Raw genomic sequence first — 26569 nt, forward strand, 5'->3', positions numbered from 1 at the left:
CAAGGCATCGCGACGTTGAGGTAAACGAGAGCTTTCGATCAGGCCCCTTCTCGCTCGATAAGGTGTACAAAGTTAGCCCAGGCTCAGCTGGCTTAGCGTTCCATTAGCGGGCTCGAACCCGGCGATCCGCGCACGTTAAACCTCGGATTAGATGCTCAAACCTGCTGTCTCCTCCTACCTCCGTCCTCTCCCGCCTGTTTCGCGTACCTTCCGATATGTATATAGGCACGTAGATGTATCGATAACATGTGCTCGTGTCTCGGATGTCTCGGTTACAAGACTACGAGCATCGCTTTAAAGCACATCAGTTCGCTCGACACGCCGGGAAAGCTGTAGTGAGATCTTCTTTCGAGAAAAATCACCAAGCTCGCGCAATTCTGTTGTATTCATGGCGGTCGTAAAACATCCCTTTATCGCGACTATACTTGAACAGAATCAAGCGTAATTTTATATTGAGTCGTCCTAAAGTATCCTAAAATTTTACCATAACGTAAAGTGTCCTATTATCATCGTTTCTTTTGACTTCAGGAACATGGAACAATTGAAAGTTGACTTTTTAACGGAAGTATTATGTCATATTAAATGAAATATTTCCTTGATACATGCGATAAATGTCGAATGAGAAATCGGTTGATTATTTCAAAGCAGTTTTCTTGTTAGCTATTTTCAACTACGTTTTAACTGTTGATATAAATTTTTCTCTACACTTGTAGTTTTTTACTTTAACTTAATCGATCAGTGTCAACTTAATGTCAATTTAAATAAAAGCTTGGATAACAATCTATCAGCATTATTCATGAAAGCACGTAGGAACAGAGAGAGAGAGAGAGAGAGAGAGAGAGCCAAAAGCCAACTTTTTCATCCGATTCAAGTACCACAAAAGAGAGAACTTTTTATTTATTCATTCCATCAAATTAGGGGCAGAGTAATAGCCGGAACCCGCCGAAGGATACAGAACTTTCCTTTGGCATCCGAAACCTAACAAGGTCTCGCATACCGAGCGGTTGATTAAAACGGCATTAGTCCGACTGTCCTAGGGACCGATCGATTCTAGATATAGCCAATCACCTAATTAAGCCTACCACCCCTTCCTTCCGCACTTTCTCTACGGCACGATCTAATTATTGTTTCACGAGCGCTTCTCGCGGAGGACAATTCTTAGGGTTGTCGCTTTTGTGCTTTATCCCCTTCGCTAAAACAACTGCGAGATTACACAGAACTTTAGCTCAGCCGAGGGAAGCACGAGTTTACAAGCAATAAATATGTCAAGCTCCACTTTGTCGATAAATATTAATAATATATGTAATTAATATTTTATATTAAAGATATATGTAAATCATTGGTACACATATTTGTGTAAATTTTATTATAGATTTATATTTTTTTATTAAAAAAGAAGGATTAAAAAAGAATATTCGGACTGTCTTAAGATTTAAGACAGTCTGAATATTCTTTTCTTTAAATTATTTTTTTTATTCTAATTCTAATGACAGATCAGCGCCGAAATAATTTAAAAAACGGGTTTCTTAATATTTAATCAAATGATGTGACTCTCGAAATTCAAAACAAGCCATTGAGAATAAGGCCATTGACAATGAGAGTCAGCGCGGATATAGATGCGCAATCAAAAAGATTACTATTCTTACAATAGGTAATTTATTCATCTTGAGCAAATTAACAATTTCAAAAAACAATTCTAGCTGTCATCAGTCCTAGAATTGTTTTTTCTTTACGCTGAAGATAACTCCAAAGCGAGTCGAAACGTTCGTTTGAAATTGTTAATTTGCTCAAGATGAATAAATTATTGTAAGAATTAATCTTTTTGATTGCGCACCTATATATCCGCGCTGACTCTCAGTGGCCTTATTCTCAATTGTTTGTTTTTAATATTTAATATTAATTAATAACTACTTAATATGTTAATTATTAAATATTATCATGAAAAAATGTATAAAACAATTCCATTGAGCAGTAACGACGAGCACATATTGTACGAAAAGTTACTGCGAATATGTTTGCGAAAGTGTGTATACATCGAAGAAAAGCATGCGGTAAACCCAACGAGTGATTAATGAAGTGCCGTCGACAAGGTGTCGATCCTTTTTCGCACGATGTAACATCCCTCGGGACAGATATTACCTTCACAAAAACCGAATACATACACGATACTTTTCATCACGACTTGCATTTTATCCCTAATTGCGTGATTAATCAACAGTGACATTGGTGTGTCTCCAACGAAATATATAAAGTCATTTTTAATTTAATTAAGAAATGTATTATATGTATTTTTCTTATCTTAAATATTGTATTCTTATTTAATGCAATTTAATATACTCATTTAACCGCGAAGTGTACCACACCCTCAAATCGAGAAATGGCTTATGCCGGTTAAAGCGGATCTTAATAAGTGCTCAATTGTAATTCTCTAAACTTTATTTAACTCTAGATTTTATGTACACTAGTTTCACTAGTTCCCCGAACTACGTGCCGCATGTTCGTCGGTCTCGATTATTACTTTACACATCTTTAATATTTTTACGGAAAAATGGTAACTTTTATTAATTAACAGAAGTTATACCGGAAGTCGTGTTACAATGTTTACTTATGAAATATTCATGCAGCTGCGCGCACTCCGATAAGTGCGCTTTACTATAATTTCGTGCAGCAAATCTTCCCTTTCCCCGATAAAGACCGTCAGGAAACAGATCCGTCGATGTTTGCGAATACTGCATATCGGGTTAAAGCTCATGCCGGCAGCCATGCGATAGGATGTGCTCGGAATAATGCAATCACCGTCAGCAGGAATTCCGAGTATCGGCGCCACGACGTGCGTTCTGTTTGACGAAATTCAAGACATTCCAGGGCAACAATGCTATCCGTTGTTTCTGATACCTCCTGTTTCAGGAGGCGAAGCTGAGTAACAAACCATAGCGACATGGTACGGTCGAGCAGGAATTAATTGGACCTCTGAGACGGTACAAAGCAAAGTGATAAGAGAGAAATGCGCCTTCGGACGGCAGTCCGAAGAAAGAAACTTTAAAATTAGTTTTGAGAAACTACCGCTTTAATTCACTGCGACTGCACTGTTTTTTTTTTTGTTTTGTTTTTTTTTCTTAATGCATTGCGAGTTACTGTATAATGCATAAATTTTACTTATTGAAAACTGCTTTCCGATATCATTGTAAAGGTATAACACTCCGGAACTTTGGGAAACTACTACCTTACTTGAAAAGTTTTGAGTGATCAGTCAAAATTTCCAAGCTCACGATTTAGCAATTTTTCACAGAAGAGCAAGTTTAAATCGCCACAGCCGGCGTACCGACGGTTAACTTTTTGGTAAATTCTCTGATTCGATGTAATATATGGTGTACACGTACCGAGAAGAATTTTCTTATTTTATTCGTAACTCGATACCTATATCCCCCTCTCAAGCCCTGTTTTTGCCAAGGTTTAACGATTGACTTATCCTGTTCGTAACTTAATTTCGTCCTGCTAAAATCGATATACCGCCATCAGCGTACATTGGCTCGCCCATTAAAATTTATAATGTTTAAAACCGTGCTCGTGCGCACCACTTTGGAAACCGCGACCGTGTGTTACGTACGAATTTTAGATAAGGCAGAAAACGAGTAACAGCATTCGCGAGCTAAACATCGCGCGTGCTATAAAGTGGGTAAATGTCAGTGCCTATAAATGCGTATAAAATTAACGAGGAAATGAAGCGCGAGCGGTCGGGTTACTCTTCGTTACGATGGCGCCGCGCTGCACCAGCGGTTTTGTGAGTGATTTTATGGCTGCGTCCCGGGGCGTGCTTTACGGTCTGACCCCTGATCCTGAAACATGCCAAATTACAGCCCGATCTCTCTCTCTCTCTCTCTCTCTCTCTATCTCTTTCTCTCTTTCTCGCTAACCACCACAAGAGCACTCTGGGAAAGAGACGAAAATTGAGAGGTTCTATCGATCTCGCGTTTCCTTTGGACGTGGACCAATAAAAACCGCGAGAGGCTTGAAACGCATCGTGTGACACGATACGATGCTCAACGATACAACTTATCTTTAGAGTTTCTGTTGAATACTGAACCGCTTTACAAATCCAGTGAGATGAAAAGTTATCCAAATATCGATCGCTGGCGAGGATGCAGCTACGGAATAGGCGGCAAAGCGTAGAGTTCATTCAATTTTATCTTCTTTTTTTTTCTTTGCAAGCCAGGAAAAAAATGCAGAAACGGAAATTTTTATGTCGACAATATTGTTAGCGATCATTGGATTCTGAATCACGGTCCTCAAAGTAATAATATTGCACTGCTTAAATTTCGCAATATTTCACAACCAATGGCAATGTTTGGTCTGAATTCTGTTCGCGCTTGCGACAGATTTTATTTATTTTTTTTTATGCGGCGTAGAGTATTGGCGAGAATTATATATTTTGATCCGCATATTTCGTGTGCGTTACAGTTTCGAAAATAATAATAATTCTGTGGTAAAAAGCGAAGCAGTCGCGAGATCGCTCGTGCTGTGTGTTTTCGGATAGGGATATTTGGGAAACGTGGCAGAGGCAAATCGATACGTACCAAATGAAGGGAGTGGGTATCGCGAAACGAGTCGGCAGAGGCTCAAATTAGGGTAGCGCGATGTGGATTGATTCTGAATGAGGCGGGACATGTCTCGCGTAATCCGACGACAGGTTACTTAGCGAGCGGCTACGGTAGTAGACGGATACATAGGCGCAACAATTTAATTACTGGCGGATATACGCTATGCTAGACACGTTTCTCATAACGGTCCCTCGGCAACCGGTTGATTACCGCGCGCGCTAACTTTGCGTCTCGAAGACGTCGGCGGAACGGAAGTCCCGCGTAGGCGAAATGTCGCCTCGATTCCGGCGTACCTAACTGTGTTATATTTTCACTTACGCGGTTACGCACCCAAGATAAATGTGTAACTGAGAGAAATATTGATCAAACGTTTAGTTAAATAGTGACGAAATGAATTTTGTAGGTACTGCTACCAAAAACTTGGTTACACTTAACGAATCCGTTTGGTTATAAGCTGATACACGAAATAGTAATAATAGTATAGTAATAATATACACGAAAAGAACAATTCTATTGTAGTGTCTTAAAATTTAGCTAGATACAGATTAGAAAATAATTTTTTGTTGGGCTATCAAAAATAATTATGTAAGACGTTCAAGCGTGAGGATACTGCTGCAAAAAATTTTTTGACGTTTTAGTAACCAGCTTAAATGTGCAATATACATTTTTAACTGTTCCTCCGAAAGGAGCACCTCCGATTTATCACTATTTCTATCATCTATAGATCTTTGATTTAATTGGAGTAGATTTTTTATCAACAAAATATGTTTTAATACTACACGGAAAGAATGATTTTGCTAAAGTACATCTAAAAATTTAGTCGGATACAGATCTGATAATAATTTTGTTAGACCATCAAAACATGTTGGACTTTCAAACAGAATTGTTAGAATGTAAAAAATTTTTTTGCAGCATTGCTCAACATGCTTGAATATTCATCAAAAATATTTTGATGGCTCAATAAAATTATTTTCAGATCTATATCCAACTAAACATTTGGATACTTCAATAAAATCGTTCTTTCCACGTATCTCTAAACATATTTTATTTTTAATATATTTTAATTAATTTTTAAATTAAAATTAAAACTTTTATTATTGCGATTAATTTTTAAATTAAAATTTTAATAAACTAATTTAAAATTAATCAACAAATTGAACTACAAGATTTTTCACTTAGAGGGAATTGAGTCTATAGTAAATTCTTAATTTGTTAACTAAATTCTTAACCGAATAAGATGAATTAATTCTCGAGATTTGTCACACGCGTATCAGGCATTTTTAATCGATATGTATTCTAACAAAATATTTTAGGACAAATCAAAGATTCAAAAGTAAAAATATCTTAACTTTTTTATATCCGACGTGATATATAAAGTGCACTTGATAATCATGATAATAATGAGTCTAATATTCAAGAGACGAAGTTGTAGAGTAAAACACGTAGGATAAGGTTGATTAAAGGGGAATTACTTTCGCGCGATTACATCGGTAAAAACTTTTAAGGCGAGAAGTAAGAAGTACCTGTAAATGTCAGAATTGCGAAAAGAGCTCGGCTAGAAACAAAGCTACCGTCGAGCGTAACGTCTCTTCTCTCACTTTTCCCGAGAATGCATTAGTTTACCCCTCGTCGCAACAAGACGTCTTATTACTTTTACATCCTCTGCGCCTCTGACTTTCTCGAATATATATCCGGCTTGCGTTATACTTAGAACAGTTGGCGCATCGAACATCCGAGATACGATTTCCGCACGTATTTCTGCATAGCATTTGCATTTTTTAAAGGGACCGCCTGTTCTCGCCACACATCTAGTCTATCAGAGTTGGAAACGTCATTGTATTCTCTCCGGAAAATCCAGTGAGATCGAGAAAGTTTGATCAAAACTCGGTCGAAATGACAGTTATTTAAAACTGACAGGCTAAATTTATGAATTGCAAACGGAGGATATTTATATATTTTGCACTTCAGCTACCTGAAACAAATAAGATATCAATAACATCCGTTTACATTTTTTGAAAAGCTATCCCGGTTAAAAAAAATACGTTGTTCAATTAAGATAAACAGAATTAAAATTTAATTAAACTTGCTAATTTGAAAGAACTCTAATAAAATATGAAGGCTATAATTATTGTTAGAAAAAAAGAACTTTGGAAAAATTAATCTTCCTCTCCTTTGATTTGTAAACGAGTTACTCAACGAAGACGAGGTTTTAAATTAAATTAGTTTCGCAAGAAGATTCATTTGACTATGAATACGAACGTGAGTTTAACTTTAAAGTACAGGAGAACATTTCGGGAATATTAAATGAGATATCTAGCGAGATATCTAAAACTGGATAGCTCCGAAGACAGAACGTCATCTTACGTGAACGAGGAAAGGCTTCGCGCGACTTTTATTCGGGGTCGTCTGGTGACGGCGATGTGGCACTCACGGCTAACCGAAGGAGACGAGAATGTGTCCCGATACGGGATAAAAGAAGCTTTCGTGGGGTACGACGCGGTATTGATCCCTTACGCGATGAGACCATCGTCGTCTCGCGGAAAATTCCTGAAGGAAAACACTGGCGAGCGGCGATCGTAAGAAGCGGATCATTAAACTTCTTTTTTCCTGTCAACGGCCGCGCGAAAATATCGATTTCTCACGTCAGCGATAAGTCATTACTTATGGAGAATATTTCTTCGATAATTTTAAGTGACATCTTCGTTACAATTTAAAGTTCTACCTCTTTTCTTGACGGCACTCTAGATTCGCTTGCAAGCTTTAATTGAAAATGAAGAAATGTAGGTTATTTCCGCAACATATTCTTTAATTTCCTAAATTTCTTGGAGGTACTTAATCATACTTTTATCAAAATTGTTGGACGTAAACGTGCACATTTACAAATTACGTCGTCGTAAGTCGGTGCAAATAACACCATGCAAACGATTGCGGTAATCAATTTCACTTTCCATCAATATCGTTTGTATAAAAGACCTGAATGGTGGTTACGCGCGGTGTACTCTTCAATGCGAAACTGCCGTTCAAAGAAGAAAAAAATCCGGCCGCCACGCGAGAGGAAAATTCAATGTTCGATAACCGGATACATGCGAGCGTCGGCTTAAAATCTAATTTTCAAACGCAGGCTGGACCCTTCTGGGCAAAATTCAATCGGCCCATCTCGCTCATCGAGCAACGCTCGTTATACGTGCAGATGTCATGCGATTCTCAATACGAATGCACGCTCCGCGACGCATGACACGTAGTTTTACCTTTGTTTTTATTATTTTTACTTTTTGTTACAATTTTTTGAATCTCGCGTTGCACGAATCTATAAAAATTGTTGTGATATTTAAGGAAGGTTAATAACAGTCAAGTGCGGTTTTGGATGCGCAGTTGCAGCTTATTTATTTGAAAAAAAAAATGCAAACTTTATTTGAAACACAAATCAAACTAGAACACGAACTTTTTGACTCACTTTGGAGTTCGATAAAGTTTGCAATTTTTTAAATAAATTGTAACTATGCATCAAGAGCCGCGCTCGACTCTCGTTAGCCTCTTTTAAATATCATTGTTTTGAATTCTCGAAAGTCCTTTTATAATTTTATTCTTAGAACTTGTTGTCACACATTGAATCTATAATCCCGTGCGAGATTGAGAACGTAAACTGAGGCTAAATAAAAGTTCGATTTTTTTGTGAGCTCCGAGCACACACCTTGCGCACGGTTTGCTTGTACGCTTGTAAGATAGAAGTCTTGAGAAACTCTGCAAAGGAACAAAACGAGTTATGTGTGTCATGGGCTTAAGCTCGTTTTATCGAAAGAGCAGAGAGAAAGGATGTGAGCCTCTCGTATCTGAAAGGAACTACCCTCTCGATACGTAAGATCAGAGAAAATCCAGGAGTGCGCGACAGCGTGATCTGCATCATGCATCCGTAACCGAATCGAATCTTGTGTTTCCCGCTGTCACGATCACGCAACATTGATGTCGACAATCTCGTTAATGAAAAGCGACCGTCGACTCTTTCAAAAACTTTTTGTCGCATTCTAAGGTCGTACGATGCGGAAACGTGCGATGATTAATATCGGGTCGATTGAAGTGTAATTCGCGTTATATCATGTGTAATGCATGAGCCTTTGCTTTCGGCCTGTGCTTTCTTGCACCTCAGTGACTTACGCAGCATAGCTTTGAGGTAGACAAATAAGACTTTTTTTTTAATCAAATAAATTGCATATTGTTAACGAAATTGTTGGGAAAGCGCAAAATTACAGATACTTCCATAATTAAATAGAAAATAAGTCAAGACGGTCATAGCAAGATCTAATATTTTATATGTGATTTTTACATACAGTTTCCAATTTATTAGAACTGCGCGCCGTTACTTTCGGCTTCGAACGCAGCTCTTGAAATGAACTAGAACAGTATTATTGGATAATTAAATTGAAAATCAATTTTAATAATATCGATACTAACTAGCAGCTCTAAAATTCTCCCTCATTCACCCCGAAGAAAGCGATATTAGTTATCGGCATTGTTAAAATTGATTTTCAATTTAATTATGTGATACCGCTGTTCTAGTTCATTTCAAGAGCTGCGTTTGAAACTGAAAGTAACGTGGTTCGAGTGAATTGGGAACTGTATATGAAAATCATATATAAAATATTATTTCGACACCAAGATCTTTATAATTGTTTTGCTCCAACTTCTATTTCTATTTAATTTGTTGTATACAAATCACGGCGGTCTTAAATTTATGTTATTTCCACAATTATAGAAGTCTTCGTATCTACGCGATCCGAATTACAAGATTATTGAAATGTTCTCTTATTAATTATCGCTTAGTTATAATATATATGCAAAAATATATTTCTAACAACTAACGCAAATTAAATTCACGCATCTGCTCTCAAGTTAAGGAAACTTTTTGCATATTTTTACAATATAGTTAACAATTTTGTGCGGACAAGCCTGACCGAGCCATGCAGGAAATCACTGTGCATGGCACACGGAGACGCGCTTTGGCGCGTCCTCTTATGACCGGGGCAGAGCTGGCAACGGAGAAGAGCTGCTTACTAGCAGCCGCGACCTCCTACAGTGGAGAAAGAGGGAGCCCTCCCGATACATACAGAGGAGATCAGAGGAAAGCTCGGCTGGTCCGTAATCTGTATCACATCTTTCTCCTTTACACAAGCATCGTCCCCTCGCTTCTCTTCGTCTTTCCAAAATCGATTTCGGTCGGTGCGGGGCCGCGCCCAGTGAGCTCGACACGGCGAGAGTTCGACTTGGAGCGAGAGGGTAGGAAAGGAGGCTCTTCTCTACGAGGGAGAGAATGACGGGATAAAAGGGGCGGCAGGAAGGAAAAGAGAGAAACGGAGAACGAGGAGTGAGAGGAATGGACGGCGAAGAGGAAGAGAGAAGGAGAGTTAGAGAGAGGGGAGAGAGAGAAAGAGAGTTAGCCTCATTTAACCGAGAAGGCTCCTGCCACGTCGTGCGTGCGATACTCCCGCCCTTCGTCTCCTTGCCCTTTTCATGCGGTTCTACCACCCACCCAATGCCGCAAACCGCTCCAAGTTTCACCTTCGAGCTCGAGCTCCTTGGGGATGCTATAGGCTGCGTCTATGGACGCTTAAGATCCGACCGAAAGTTACTTGGATGGTGAAAATCGTTTCGCGTTCTCCCACGTTTGTTTCCTGACGGCTGGCAGATTTAGAGAATTCTCGAAAGCAGTGAGACGAAAAAAATTACACGTTTTATACTTTGAGGGCGCATCCTTTATTTTTAATTCAACTCTCTTCTTTCCTTCGCGAAATTTCAAATCGGGACGAAGAAATTACAAAATAGAGGATGAGATATCGTTAAATTAAAAGCCATAAAGAAAAAACTGAGACGTGTAGTTAAAAAAAAAAAACTATTTTTCAACTTTAACGAAAGCTCTCGAAGACATTGGATAGGTTCCAAAAAAATAATCTCTTCTCTCTGTGTCTTTGTCTCCGCAAAGCGCGCAACTGTATCACGGGCCAGAAGAATATACGAGCGTTCGTCTCGCGATGCGCTTGCATGGCAGCGTGCATGCACGCATACGTCGCCGCGTCGCGTCGGCGTGCACGTACGAAAACCACGCGCGTCGTTCTGCCGAGCAACTTTACCCCACGTACGTGTCCGCATTCAGCATGTCCTTGCACACGTAACGGGGCACTTCTGCCATCGCCACCGACCGCTTTCGCGCGTATGCACGTTCCGGCGCACATGACTACCCCGTATAGTCGCATTTTCTCGAGCCAATGGCTGTGAAATCGAGCGTTTTTCCCCGCGCTTCTTTCTCTTTCGTCACCCGCGTCTCCTCTTCCACGGAATTGCGGACGCACTCGAAACTACTACGTCTCCCCCAAGCCGCTTGGAACCCCCGGAATTCCGTTCGGTTCCTCGGGCATACCGGTCGACGCGGCATGGAACTCGGTGAGTGAGGGAACATCAATTCCGAACTGCGGAAACGACCGCACTGCAACAAACTGCATTTCGTCTTGCAGTTACGGCCGACCTCCTTTTTCTCTCGCAAAGGAAAGACCGGATTTTTTTCTCTGAAGACAAATAACATTTAAGATTGACGGATAGGGGTTGAATGTCTCTTTCGCTACATCGACCAAACGGTCCTCCAGGGATCGTCAAGTATTAATGGATTCTTTCTCTTTTTATTATCTTTTGTTAGGTCGACTTAGGGCCCGTTGCTCCGTCTCTTAATAAACCATGTGGTAAATTATCTAATGGATGAAAATCTACGTTTGCACATCTATTACATGTCTATGTGTAGACATTTATCCATTAGATAATTTACCACATAGTTTTCTCGAAGGTAGAGCAGCCACCAGGCTCTAAAACGCTCCTAAACGCTCGATAATATTATTGAGTGCCTATGAGCCGCTTTATGCTAAGACAGTGTGTCGCTTTTCAAACTTGCTATTTTCAGTATTTTTAACTGTTTTTAGCAAACTTTTAACAGACTGGCTAAAAAGTTTTGAAAGAATAAAAAATTTTAAGCTTTTAGCTTGCCAATAACAAAAAAAAACTTTTTTTGTTAAAACATGCGAAAAGGGAAAGTGAGATCGATTTTTTGAAACACCGGTTATTCGAGGGATAAAAGTGGTACGTTACATACGTCAAATTTGTTGTAGTTTCGCGTAGATGTGCTAAATTTTTTTATAATTTTTCTAGAAACTGCAAAAGAAATCGAAAATTTAATTATTTTCAAAGATAAAAGTTTTTTAAACGCCATTCTCTATGATAATTCAGGCACTATTCTCTGGAAAAACATCTCTTCAACTAATTCGAGTTTTCGCTTGAACGCTGTTCTGTGAAAAATACCAATTCAACTAATTCGAGTTTTCATTTGGGTGCTACTCCCTGGAAAGCACCTATTCAACTGTCTAATTTATAAATCGTAAGGTAGAAAGATTCATATCACGAATGACACGAAAAGTTATCTCGATCTTTATAAACTATGATAAAATTTAGCGATTAATCGGCTAATATGGTTAATTTAATTTTTTACAATTTTTATTTAAATATGTATATTTTTCTTTTGAATAATATATACATAAATTTCAAAATAATTGTCCAAATATATTCCCACATTACAATTTAATTATGTCGTTTAATTACACTTAGAATTATTTTAACGAATTTGGCAAGTAAATTCTCATTTATATATATTTTTTCATGTATAACGCTTACAATGTGTATATGTATACACGTTAATAAAAATTGTTTACCGCAAAATTTGAGTATAAAATGCTAAAGTCGCAGATAAAAATTGTTGATTTTTCTGTCCACGATATAGCATTTTATTTGTACTTTCGTAAAAAGGCAAATATTGTTTACGCTTATATATTAACATTATTGAGTATTATTGTAATTACATTAATTATATTATTACAGTAATATCATTACATAAAATTTCTGAACGCTCGTAATTTTCTTTATTTAAAATTGCATTTACCGGTGCAATTTAATCTTGTTTTAGGATGCCCTTTGATTTCTCGAGAACGCTAATCGATAATCAGAACTCGTCGAGAATTGTCGTTCGCTTGCGCAACTCCTGCGAGTATAAAAATCTCGTTGACCCGGTTTGCTTAACTACGTGTTCAAAAAAAAAAAGGAGAGGAGAGAGAAAAATCCTCCGAACTCACAGATTCGCTGCTCTTAATCTTTCTTCGAGTAACCCAATGATTTCTATACCCGCGGAAAATACCGCGAGCCTTTTTTTTTTACGACCAGCATAACTTTGCGGCTAAAGTTTAATTAAGTAATGCACTTCCGGCATTGCACTCGCGCGATGTTGGTGCCGCGCGACGCCGACTTTTCCCGGAATTTTTCCTTGCGAGAAGACTAAGTGCCACCCATCGGCCATAACTTGTCGACAAAGAAACCTCGCCAGACCCGGTTCTTTTCAATGACAACTCGGAGAGAAACTTGAAAAATGCGGAAATTTATCCAACAGAACGCCGCTCTTGAAAATCCGTAGCGATGACTTCCACGGCTTCCGTGGGTTTATCTTTCAGGAAATCGAGCCTTCCTCTCCTCGCACAATTATGCCATTTTTCTAGAATTCGGAGAATATTCGGCGACGTTGTATGCGCGTGTAACAGACGCATAACTCTTGTTTTAGTTGCGTTCCATGTTACACTCGCGAGCGCAGTTAAGACGAAGAAAATTGAAAATTTTTCAAACGTCTCGTAAACTTACAGCAGCATCCCGTGAAACACTTAAATTTATTGAGTCAAAGACGGAGAGAGCACGTCCTGGATTTATCATGAGCACTTTGTAACAATGGGATACTCAAGAGCATTTAATAACAGCGTTTGCTCCGCCATTGGAATTTCGATAGATATCTTTTTATAAATAATTATGTGATAAAGATGGAGGATCCTGGGCTATTTAAATAGATTAAAGACTAATTCTCAAGTTAGAAGAAGATTAATGTCTTAAAAGTTCATCGGTGTCAAGTAAAGACGGAGATTAAATTAATTTCAACTGAATATTTCAATACAATTTCAACAGAAATTTAATCTAAGTTTCAGTTGCCGGGGAAACTCAACGTTTAAACGTTGAAAAGTTACTCGAAAATAATTATGTGCAAAGTGATCGCTGGCGGTGAATTTATTTTGCCACGTCTAGAAATGTCCCATATACGAGAAGACAATTTGATTCCTCGCGTTGTTTATTTCGACCGAAATCCGGCGCGCGAATCCGAGAAATAGGAGCATCGGGGAACTGAGAGTACAGAGTCCTCCCCGCTATAGCCGGAGTTATATTTTCAGGCTTGCGGCAGATCTCTCGCCGATTTCGCAATATACAGCTGCCGGGAAGAGTTTTCCCCCTGGTGAGATATAGCACCCCGTGAAATTGCTCGCGAGCGGCTCGATGACGTATTGCGCGACGACGAACACACCGGGTATAAGCGGGAGTTCTGCGATACGAGCCAGCCGGTTGCGAAAGCAGTACGGTATGCGAATTTGACGACACAGAGGAAAACTACTTGCTCCCCGACCCCCCGCTTGCACCGGTATTTAATCGGCGCTTTTCGAGAACGTACTAAAGTACAGCATTTTCTAAAAAAAGAGGGGGGGGGGACATTCTCTTTTTTTCGTTGCACCCTGCAGAGAATATTTTACACATCTCATGTTCCCTCGTTGTTTTTGTTTTCGACAATTGAGTTCTCAGCGAAATTTTCTGAAGGAATAAAATTGATTTTTCAAAAACAAGCGATCTATATTTCTTAATTTACTTTTAATTCTTTCAAAATCATTTCAAAGTTAATTAAGTTCAAAAAATAGAACTGGTCATTTGATACGTTATTTAATTACTTCGAAAGATGGCACTATATTCAAAATGAATGTGTGAAGAACTTTAAAACCTTCTAAAAATTTCTACAGTTTTAAATGAAGCTAATTTCGCTAAGAGCACTCGCCGCGTGCGGATAAAACCTAGCAGGTTCCTTCTATTACATCTTGTAAATGCTTTACCTGTGTATGCCTTATTGATTTCGGCAAGATATCGCACTATTACGCGAACGATACTAGGACCAACAATGGCGGGGTACAATTACCGCGACGTTCGTTTCAGAACGCAGCTTGAATAGATTTTAATGCGCGCTTGCTAATTGGCCACAGGTGTGCACCTGAGCAAGTCCCCCAGGAGAAACCACGTTGGAAATACGCGGTATAAGTGCATATGCCGGCCGGTGCAGTGTTTACGAAACAACGATCATTTTGTAGAAGTGTCAGAATTGCCCTCGTTAGTACATGTAACGACGTAAGAGCACTTTATTTTACCTAATTTTACCACGAAGGGCGCTTTTTGCCGGTGAAATAAGTACACCTTTTATAGCTAAAAGATGAAACAGCCAAAGCGACGAACAATTGTTTCAGTTTATAATTCAGCAATAACGAAGGGATAAATAATTATTATATTTATTTCTAAAAATTGTAATATAAATTACATGTATAAAAATTTTATACATATGCAGATATACATATGTGTAGACGTTACATTGTCTCGCAAGCTTTCCCCCCCCAAAAGAAAGAACGCAGATTTCACTTACTGGTAAACAATTATCGATTTATCTGGCGCAGTATGCAGGAGTCCCGAAGTTATGGCGTAAAGTCGCGCGGGATGCATTCTATAACGCTGAGACCGATCGACCAGCATGGTCGTTTTCCGTCTCGCGTGTAATCCGGTCCTTTGTAGGTTGGCCCTGGCGCGCTCCGCTTCGCTTGATTATTAATTATTATTGGAAGGCAAATGTAGCGTGACTGTTGCGCGCGGCAACGATCGATAATTCATGCACGACGAGCCGCGCGCGTCGCGTAGCGTCGTCATCGTCGCCGCGCCGCGCCTCGCGCGCTCGAAGAGAAGATTAATTCGGGCAAGCGAGACGAACTCCTCGGACGGACGCTTCTGTCTGCCTTTATCATCTTCGCTCTTCTCGTGCTCCTCGATTTTCTCTCGGAACGTCGAACCCCTCTCGTATTTATAAACTTTTTGCCGCTAGAAGCACTAGCCACGGTTAGTCATGGAAAAGCGACGCGGACCTCTTCTCGGTTGGAACTTCTCGGAAGGATATTGACGTCGAGAGATTTCTCAACATTGGCACGACGATGAAAACTTGGTAATTTCGGACGTGCTCCAGTTTGCTCGTTGATGACTTCAGCCAAGCTATTGCGATCCCTTGCAAACGCGTCCGCTTATGCTCCCAGGGACTGTTACGCGTCGAGGCGAAAAGTTTTCGGTGGCGTACTCGACCGGCTATTAATAGGAGAAATACGGCGCGCTTCTATCGCGGAGAACAATTTCCGCGATTGCTCCCGATAGCACCGTCTGGCATGGTTAGAAACCTTTTGCAATTCCAGGAAAAAAATAGAAAGCTTTAAAGGAAGGAATTCAATCTTCAAAAATACGCACATTTTAATATGCTTTATACACGGAAAGAACGATTTTGTTGAAGCATTTAAATATTTAGCTGGATATAGGTTTGAAAATAATTTTATTGGACCATTAAAATAACTGTGATGGATGTTCGATCATGATGAGCAATGTTGCAAAAAGTTTTTACATTTCAACCATTCAGTTTGAGGTCTCCACTATAATTATTTTGATGACCTAACAAAATTATTTTTGGATCTGTAGATAAATAAATTTTTAAGTACTTTAGTAAAACTATTCTTTCTATGGACAGCATAAAATATAGGGTCGTTGCACCAGTCGCTGAACAGTCGCCAATAAATGACTGTTTAGAAAAACTATTAAAATAATAAGACTTTAAAATAATAAACTGCAAAATTAATTGATATTGTTGAAATCTAATTTTTATATAGATTTTATTAAAATGTAATTTTTTATTAGAAAATGTAATTGTATTAAATTATTTTGTGTTTGCTCATTGACTGGACCAATTTCTTATTTGTTCATTGACTAGTGCAATGACCCTATGCATACATTTTTTATAAAAATAGTAATTCTTTTTTTGATATCATACTTTTAAAACAATTACACGTCGTAGCTTTCGTAACTACACAAAAAAAATAAATTCTTAATTGACGTATATTTTTATTCTTGAATGCTATTCGTTTTCATTTAAGTACAAAATGCTCTCTTCAATTACAACCGTTCACTTACAATAATAAATATATCTGTGCGGAGTATATTTTATTCTTACGATCGTATTCTTGTTTCTAATATCATATTGTTCTCACGACAAACTTAATCAAATACTCACAGCGATAGAGAAACGCCGGTTGCTTGTACACGGGCAGATCTGCCGCAGCGGATCTGCTAGCCACAAACAACCATGAGTGAAATGTGCAATGAATCCACCGTAGCAGACCCGCCCGCATTGAAGAAAAAATAATCCTAATACAAGCATATTTAATGTTAAACGGGCGCAATTCTATTTCTTTAAATAAAGTAAAATTTATTTTCAATTAAGAATATCTTTTCGCTTTGTTTTAAGAATAATTTATTTTTATTCGAAGATTATTTATTCTTGGCGTTTCTAAGCATAAAATATTCTTAAATTAAAGCATTTATGCATTTCTTGAAAAAATCATTTTTTTATGGGTAAGCGTTTCTCTTTTAAAATATCACTTTTCGAATTTGCTATTTACAGTTAATCCGCGACTTTAATAACATATCTTGGGATGGAAAATATAATTAAGCGTCGTATTAAAAGGTTTCGCACAATATTTGTAGAACGAGAAATTGCTGGAGTTTATCGGATCGCGGAGTGTGGACTTAATAAAAATCCGCTGCTGTTCGTCGCTGCATTAAAGACGAGCAATATAAGAAATCGCACGGAGGCCATCCTGCTTGGAGGTCTCCGATAAATTGCGAGCTCAATAGTTCCAGCGGCACATTTTCCCGAGTTTTCCTCGATCTCACGCGTCCGAGGGCTAAAGGGGGGAACAAAGACGGGAGAAAGCGAGGGTTCGTCCGGCGAGTTAAAGTTATCGTTTTCATAACTCTTCGCGTTCAAAGGGGGGTGGACCGGCCGATGAAAATATGCCACTGTTACGGGAGGATTAGCGGGGCTTAGCCTGGAGATTTAGATTCATCTGGGGGCTGGGCGCTTGTTTAATATCTAATACAGAAATATTGTCGTCTTTGCTCAGGATGTCGGGAGATATGCTCGCGACGGAATCCTCAGCGAATAAATCCGCGGCCTGCACTAAATATCACTTTGCAACGTTAACGTTGTATTACGTAAAACGGATTGCACAGTAGGTTCCTTCGCTCTTTTGATCTGGAATCCCCGGCAGGGAAATGAAAGAAATGCGTCATCACGGTGCTTGCACCGAGTCAACGTTTTTACCGCGGTATAACTTTGCGATTACCTCGCGATTGTTTGCATCTGTAAACTCAGAACTTTTTTTTCGCAATATCAGAAGTTTGCTCAAAATAATCTTTTTAATATTTTTTAACTAGCATCAATGTGTTGACTCGAGTGAAATATTAATGCATTAATAATAAACTTTCTTAAGAAATGTTTAATTAGTCCTTGTGAAAAGCAAAACACATTTGCACTTTAATTTAATTTATTGCTATTTTAACATATTATAACATTTATTTTGTAATATCTGCTTTCTCAAAAAAAAAAAGAAACGAAAAAATCAATACGTACTTCGTGTAGCTGCTTTGCATTTTAATAAAAGAATCCTTTGATGTAAAACAGTTTACAGAGACTTATAAAGCTGAATATCATGGAAAAGCATTGTTAAAAGAATAATGGATAACGGAAAATAAACATATTCTGAAAGAAAAAGAATTCCTCAAGTGAAGTTGAGATTTCAGTAGCGTAACTAGATTTTTCACAATATAATTTTTTAAGAATTTATTAAAATTTTCAAGATTTTTGTCATCTATTACTTGTTAAATTTTTTAAAATCTTGAACTTTTAGTTTATTGTATAGCGTAATAAACATATAAGAAAGTTAAATTTTAATATTAATGCCACGTGATATTTTTCTTACGTACTTCTTATGTTAATAATAACCGCGTGGAACGATAACTTCGTTCATATCTCAAATATTTTTGCTACTTTTAGAAGCAAAAATATTTATTTATAAAAGTTGCATCACAAAAGGGTCATAATATGGTAGTAATAATTTTTTTGTAGATCGAGCATTTCAAAAATTTCAAGATCATTTCCCAAGAATTTGGGTCTTTTTAAATGGAATTACATAATTTGATATATGATTTTGAAGAATAAAGATAACTTTGAACTCTCCGAAGCGCCTGCATCCATAGAAAAATTATTACGACTATGTTATGGCTCTCGATGCTATACAGTCTATTCACAACTTTCCTAAATAAATATTTTCATATCTCTAAAGATAGCGAAGATAGTCCAGACGGACAATGTTATTGCTTCACGCGATATGCGTGCAAAGAAAGGAATATTGGTATTCTATTTTCTTATTTATTCAAAACATCTCTAAACATGAATTTATAAAACCTTTCAAATTTAGTGCAGAAATAAATACAGCGAAAAGTGACAAACAGCTTACAACACGAGTCTTCGGCAAACAGGAAATGCGTAATAAAAGAGAATAAAACGAAATGATATGAAGATTCAAGATAACGATAATATTGTACCACGACAATGTCATTACGAATTGATACTGGCCATGTGTGGCACAGACTGTTTGGATATAAAGGACGCGGTTCGTAATATCTGATATCCTAATGTAATATTCCAGGTCTGAGTGTGCGTGATCCAGGTATACGGAAACAACGAACGATATAATTCTGCTACACCGCTTCACCATTAGTTTACGATCCCCAAGGGCGCACGAAGGGTTGGTCGCAATGTTTATAGGGCCCTGTAACGGAGAGCCGCGTAACGTAGCACCCTCTTCAGCCTTCTCCTCTGCCCTGCCGGCGAAAGTTATAATTGCTGTATGTTCACTCAACGGCCAGAATGGTGACCGCGTTTTTCCGGCATACGCCCGCATTACGTTTTTAGTTTTACAGTTTCTTCACCTGCGATATATTCTGTGACTGTGAGATCAAATTTCGTTTTGGAAGCGAGATGAGTTCGCAACAAGCAACTCAATATTGAATATCAAAATGAACGTAAATTAAGATCTAAAGTGAAACGCTTCGTTAACTTGATAAAAGCGTTGTAAAAGTATAAAAATTAAAATGTTTACTTCGAATCTACGAACTCTCACAAAAAGGATATTTTCTTCTTCGGAAAAAGCTTTAATCGTCAAACTTTACAAAGTAGATCAGGGAACATTAATCTTCGCCGGTTTTCTGAGGTTTTACAAACTTTATAAAAATACAGCTTTCATAAATTACAATACTTTTAATAACAGCATAAATGTATTTTGCAAATTACTGTGTGTCGCGATAATAGTTCTTGTTTTTTCTTAATCGTTACTCCGAGCGTTGCGCAAATGCGCCTAGGTTTGCCATAAATCATAAATGCTGAGCCCACGGCAGGGCTTAATAAGTCGGCGTATCGACGTGGTTTCCCTCTCTTTCCGTATACCGCGTCCTTTGGTTTCCTACGGACTCTCGGAGAGAGGGCTTTCCCAACTACTCCCCGAAGACTATAGATTATTGCAACTTCTGGCGCGCAAAGGATGGAATTAAAAACTTCTCCCACCGACTCCTGTCGGGAGTTACCTGTGGCTGACGGATAAGGATTTAATTGGCTTTGTGTGGGGAAGTTTTAATGAATATTTGCGACGCGGTACATTAACGCTTTATTGGTGAATGTTCTCGTTGTTGTCACCGCTCGTCGTTTCGACATAGTACTTTTGCAGGCGACGCAGCCACGCTGTCCAGTATTGCTGCAACGTGTTGTCGGACACTTCGTGCACCGTTGCTGGTGCGCCACACGTGTAAGCAATCACGACTAAACCCCGCTTTATCTGAAGAATTGAGAAACAGCCGTTTTAGAAAAGTGGCTGTTCTCTTTTCAATTTTATTTTTAGGAAGTGTTAACAACAGCTATTACGCCAAACAATTGACAAACAAATTATAACATGTAAAATGACAACAATCGAAAGGGAATTAATTTCCATAGTAAAATAAAATATTTTTATCTATCTCTTTTTTAAATGAAATTTTTATAATGACGGATATTTACCACAAAGGGATACAGATTAGAAGCATTGATGGCTCCGATGTACGCGGCGAGTTGTACAGGCGCGTCGTACGTATGCTTCAAATCCAATTTCTTTCTGTCAGATTTCTTCCAATCGATTACGTAATTTTCGCCCCTATAAATTTGAGATATATATGGATTTGGTGAATGTAAAACCATTCAAAATACATACAGGGTGATTTTAAGCTTTCAAAACAGTATAATGAAGATTGATATAGTTCATCTTTAAATTATACAAAATATATAACGTATATATAAAATGAATTTAAGGGAACTCTATTTCCACGAATATATAGAAAATCAGGCCAATTAGGAGAAATCAGGATAAAAGAGCAATAAATAATTTAACAGAGACAGAGATATATCTCTCTCTTTTTCTCTGAGAAAATCTAATAATTTATAGATTCTCGAAATATTATTTTAATCGGAAACTTTATGTGAAGCAAATTATAAATGACGTATCCTAAAATATCTCTTTATTGAAAAAAGTTAAAGGTGAAAGCCTTAACAAACATTACAGATATTATTTATGAAAAAGATTTATTATGAAACTTTTTCAGCTTTTTTGGAATAAATTCAAAATTCAAGTTTCTGATATTTATAAAAAAAATTTTGAAGAAATTATTTTTATTTTTGCATAAACTTATAAAATATTATTTATTTATTAAATAATAAATAAGCTGAATAAATAATGTACTCTGTATTATATGAAATAATATACTTTATAATGTATTATATGTATATGTAATAAACTGTATAAATAATAAACTATACAAAATAGGACTTTAATCTAAAATGATAAAACTCTATTTACTCAATTTATAAAGTATAAAGTAATTATAATAAATTACAGTTTATTGGCTAACTATATTTAAATGTTACAGCATATATATTTTACAATAAAAACTCTAAAACTGATTAGAAACCAGACAGTGACCTCTGCTCTTGTCTGTTTCGTTTAGAAATAGAGTTTCCTGGCGATGGCAAAGCAAAGCTTCTGTTTTACCTATAAGAGGCTATACAGTCGACTACGCCTTTGTAACGTAATTTCATGTGAGCCACATGTGTCTCGATCGCTTTCACATGGCTCACATTATCCAAAACACATTGAACGCTCTTAAAAACTGGTTCTATTCTCGAGGGAACCTCATACTCTTTCCCCAGCAGGCTTTGTGCTATGCACAAATGCAAGGATGTTCCATCTTCTAACAATGCTGTACCAGGAACAAATAGATTTATTTATTAAGCTTATTAAAGTTTCTCTTTCTCATGAAACAGCTTATCAAATACCTTTCTGATGCACTTCGAATCCTTCTTGTCCCAGCTTTTTTATCATTCTTTCTTTCCATGCCTCTAAAGCCAGCTTTGACTCTGGTGACAAGGTTTGCATAAGAATTTTAGTTATGCTGGGAAATTTTATTGTTTCTAGATCATCCTTTACAGATAAAGATAATATTTCTGTTGATTGTACAGGAAATTCTTGTTTATTGCTTATAATTGGAAAAGATGGCAAATTCTTTATAATGATGTCGGGTAATTTTTCAAAATTGGAAAACATATATTTTGTAGCAGCGTTTTCATTGTCAGATACATTTGAAATAGACAATGTAATTTTGTCATCACTATTTTTTGCTGACACATTAGGTGTTGCATCAGTAAATCTATTGCCTGTTTCCTGGGCAACTTGAGCAGAATCAGAATGAGAGAGATCTTTTGTACTTTGATCAGTTGAACTTTTAATTTCCATCTTGCTACATTCTTTTATAGAATGACTCTGATCTGTATCATTTAATTGTTTATTTCGTCGGTGTGTAGTAACAATCCTTCTGAGTTTACTGGCAGAATTTTCCATAACCCAAAACAATTCTGTATTTACCATATTCGATTCTTCACAAGGTATTTCTCCTTTCTTTTCTAATTTCAATCTTTTTTCTTTTTCAGTCTTTGTTTCAATTAACGGACCAAAAACTGATCTGTATTCTTTCATTAACTTTTTAATTTTGTTGTTTTTTGAAGAATACCTTTTAATGAATGGCTGATACATACTTTGTATAGAAGATATATGTAAAAAATATTTGGAAGTACCTAACATAATTGTGTTTTTGTAAAAATAGTTGCGTATTACTTCTTTTACATACTTGACTCCTCCAATCTCAACTCTATTAATAAATAATTAAATATAAGTAATCAATGTTCCGTTTTTCTTTAAAATATTAATATTGATATCTAATGTTTTTTTATTTAAATATATAGACAGATTGATGTCCAATAAATAAGAAATAATATAATTATATATTAAATTTTATATGGAGATATTAGTATAGAAGAAATTAAAATTTTTTCTATTAAAATATTTTATATAAAACGTAATTATCTTCAGATTACAATAAAATTATAAACAAAACTTACCAGGAAAAAATCCTTTGCAGATTTTGTGTTCTTTAAAATGATTTATTTATAATGAAACTTAACTAATCATAAAAATAAAGAACGATATATTTCAGATAACATATAATTAGAAAACCGACAGAATTAATTTTTATTTGACTGCTGAATTTTATAAAATAAGTGATGTGCTCTGAATAACATCCAAAACGATTAGAGGTTATGTATACACATGATAAACATAACCCATCTTCTCCAAAAGCATTTTACTGCCATCTATAAATGAATCTAGCACTTTTCTACATCGTTTGTTATCGACACTTGATATAAATGTTATAATGATATTTTGATCTCGAGTAATCATAATCAGTCGTGATTTTATAAAATAAATTATTTATTTTAAAATATTTTTTCAAACTTTTATTATAAAAGAATATTGTAACAAAATTTTTTGCTAATGCTAATAATCAAAATCTTATTTGCGTAACATATCATAGTACGCAATAAATTAAATATTTAAATATAATAAAATTGAATTAATAAATAATTACTTGATCACTTTAAAAATAACATATTTAATATACTTAATAAATTGCAAATACTTCGTATATTATATTGGTATTTTATTCGATAAGATATTTGTTATCTGATCGAATCTTTTAGTATAAGAGTCTCTGCATTTTATAAAATATATAATATTATATTAAATATATATAACAAATACCAATTTTAACGATAATTATACATAAAATAATAATGAGATCTAAGCCAAGCAAGATTTTAATGTTAGTAATATGACAAGTATTTTAAATGTTTACGCCTACACAAACGTTTCAAACTTTTTAGCAGATCATCCTTAGGACTACTTTTACAATCTTCAATTAATTTAATCGACTAATTTTTTTATTGGAATTAACTAATTGCATTTGTTGTTAAGTAGAATTGATAAAAAATAACCAATCACTATTAATTAATAGGTCAAGTGTGCTAATAATGAAAGATAAAACTATCTTATATCCATTTTCACTAATATAATTTAACTTTAATTTTAATTGATTTCTTTATCTTTTTCTAGTTTTAAAAATTGGAAAAATATAAAAAAGAAGTTGGACAGAGATCGAAATTAATCTACATCGGTGAAAATGGACGCAAGTTTATTTGTATAGCTTATATAGAGCTATACCAGAATTCTGTAACTCTTAATGAGTATTAGTATCATTATACTGTCATTGCGCAAATATTGTATATGGTAAGAAACCTGCGCAACAATGATGTAACGATATTATTGTTCAGAGTTACAGAAATCCCGTTACAGATTTCAACTTCGATTAGCTTGAACGATCGATTGATATTATGGGTTGCCAACTGCAAAACTTAAAATTATTTTTTTTTAATCTAAGTTTTTAATTATTTTAATTAAATTATTTAAATTTATAATTAAGGAATTTTTTAAATTATTTTTATTTAAAAGATTATTAATTTAAAGTATAATTTTATATTTTATATAAATAAATAATAATCTATAGAAAATAAACTAGGAGACAAAATAATATGATTAATTTTAAGTTTTGCAGTTTAGCTATTGTTAAATTTAATTGGCCAATCAAGCTAATCAGAGATGGTGAGAACGGCCTATAAAAACATTCTTCTATCCTTTGACAGCACGCATATGATATCGAATAATCATCTCTAGAGAATATTTGTAATATCATATGGTGTTAGGACTAATAGATTTTCGTATATTTCTGTGCGATATTTTCAGACCAATAATTAAACATCCTGTTTTTTTGTTATATTAATTTACATAAGATAGTCATTGGTCCAGCGGTCTAATGCTACGCGGTCTTATGCTTTGTTATGTATTTTCTGTGTGACGATTTTTAAGTCTATTTTACAATAGCCTTAACACAAGACCATAAGGCTATTGTAATGCGCTTTAAAACTAAAAACTAATTGATAGAAATGGACGTATAATCGACTTACGGCCTTACGACTTTATGTTAGGACTAATGAAGAGGTTTTGAGTTTCTGCTTTTAATACTTAACTGACAATTTTTTTTATTTTTATAAATGACACTAAGCATGGCCTGATGGAGGCCGAAACGTTTGTATTTTACATTTAAAGTACTTGTCATATTATTTGTAGCATTAAATTCTTGTTTAGGTCGTAATCCATTACTGTTTTATGTAATTATCATTGAATTTGATATTATTAATTAAATGCATTAGATATAATCTAAAATTATATGTAGAGAAATATTTGACCGACAATGTGACAAGACGAATTAAACAAGAACGCCTTCGATAGTCGTAGTTAAATCTTAGTGCTTGTATTTATTCGTGTAATTTTATATACTGATTATTATCTACTTAATATTATATATTTGCGTTATAATAGTAAATATAATGAAACACAGAGACACAAATTAAATTAAACTTGGGTTTTCAACTTTTCATTATTATTTTAATGATAATAATAATTGAATAATAATTAAATGTAATTAATATAATTTTATAGTATATATTTCTTAGGAATCTTTGAAAATCTGTGATTATGATTATTAACGTTGTAATGCAATGTATATATGTATACGCAACGTACATACGCGTTGCAAGTACGTTATTGATAGATGCCAGAGGAAATTGCATCAGTACTATACGTTTACCATGAGTAAATTACTAAGTTTGCTGAATGAAAAATTCCGGATTTTGTACAATCTGATCATTGAGACCATTTTATATCCGATATTAAACCTAATTTTACACTACTGTTGCAGTAATAAGATGCATTGATATATTATCAGCCATCGCGCTTATATTATCGTCGACATATTTTCGCATTATCGGCATTCGCGCGATCGGTTACGAGCACATTTCGCAATAAGAATCCGTAAAGCTGAGTCTGAAACAGCCGTTCAGCCATACGTTTTATTTCATTACCTCGAATCGTGTACTATATTAAAAAAAAAATTTCAATTTTACGCCGCTCGTTATTGATATAGGATTCTAGCGTTCGTACTCTCTAAGGAAATAATTCTTTCTTTTTTTTTTCCATTAATACGCGATTCATAATTTGCATGAGTTATCGCTAAGGAACTATAAATCAATCAAAGATTATACACAGAAAAAAATTATTATTAAATTAACAATCGTATTCTCATAATGAACAAGAGTATAAATTCTTCTGGAAAGAATCTGATAATCTTAAACAGACACAATTTAAATTGCTTACATGAAGAAACAAAATTTTTTATGTAAAAAAAATCAATTTCTTTATGTGTAAAAAGAATGCAAGCTTTTTCAGAGCTTATGTAGAAAATGAAATAATTTTTATTCTTTACGTATACTAATACAAGAAGTATGTACAATTTTTTTAATAAAAAATATTTTCTAAACTCTTTATTTGGTATTTAAACGTCCTTATTAATATCGGTTATAAGAA

The 26569-nt window shown here is 35.7% G+C and overlaps 2 protein-coding genes across 2 annotated transcripts in view; one reads left to right on the forward strand and one right to left on the reverse strand.

Moving 5' to 3' along the window:
• LOC105199641 (keratin-associated protein 6-2) overlaps window positions 1-26569 on the forward strand; it is an 80675-nt gene that overhangs the window by 49797 nt on the left and 4309 nt on the right. The window lies entirely within an intron of this gene.
• On the reverse strand, window positions 19817-23379 carry LOC105199642 (mitochondrial genome maintenance exonuclease 1). The gene is made up of 5 exons (XM_011166824.3): window positions 23152-23379; window positions 22033-22901; window positions 21749-21956; window positions 20725-20857; window positions 19817-20506 (listed from the first exon to the last, which is right to left on the reverse strand). Exons 2-5 carry the CDS (start codon window positions 22832-22834, stop codon window positions 20339-20341), a joined length of 1311 nt encoding a protein of 436 aa, XP_011165126.1. The 5' UTR covers window positions 22835-22901; window positions 23152-23379; the 3' UTR covers window positions 19817-20338.

The sequence above is a fragment of the Solenopsis invicta genome, chromosome 8, assembly GCF_016802725.1.
Source record: "Solenopsis invicta isolate M01_SB chromosome 8, UNIL_Sinv_3.0, whole genome shotgun sequence".
NCBI lineage: Eukaryota > Metazoa > Arthropoda > Insecta > Hymenoptera > Formicidae > Solenopsis > Solenopsis invicta.

What these genes read in the sequence shown, in the direction of transcription:
- LOC105199642 (XM_011166824.3), bottom strand. Translation starts at nt 22,834, where the DNA reads ATGTTAGGTACTTCCAAATATTTTTTACATATATCTTCTATACAAAGT. An exon ending in GACTGTATAGCCTCTTATAG is followed by an intron (nt 20,858 to 21,748) that starts GTAAAACAGAAG and finishes TCAAATTTATAG; the next exon opens with GGGCGAAAATTACGTAATCG. An exon ending in CTAATCTGTATCCCTTTGTG is followed by an intron (nt 20,507 to 20,724) that starts GTAAATATCCGT and finishes TCAATTCTTCAG; the next exon opens with ATAAAGCGGGGTTTAGTCGT.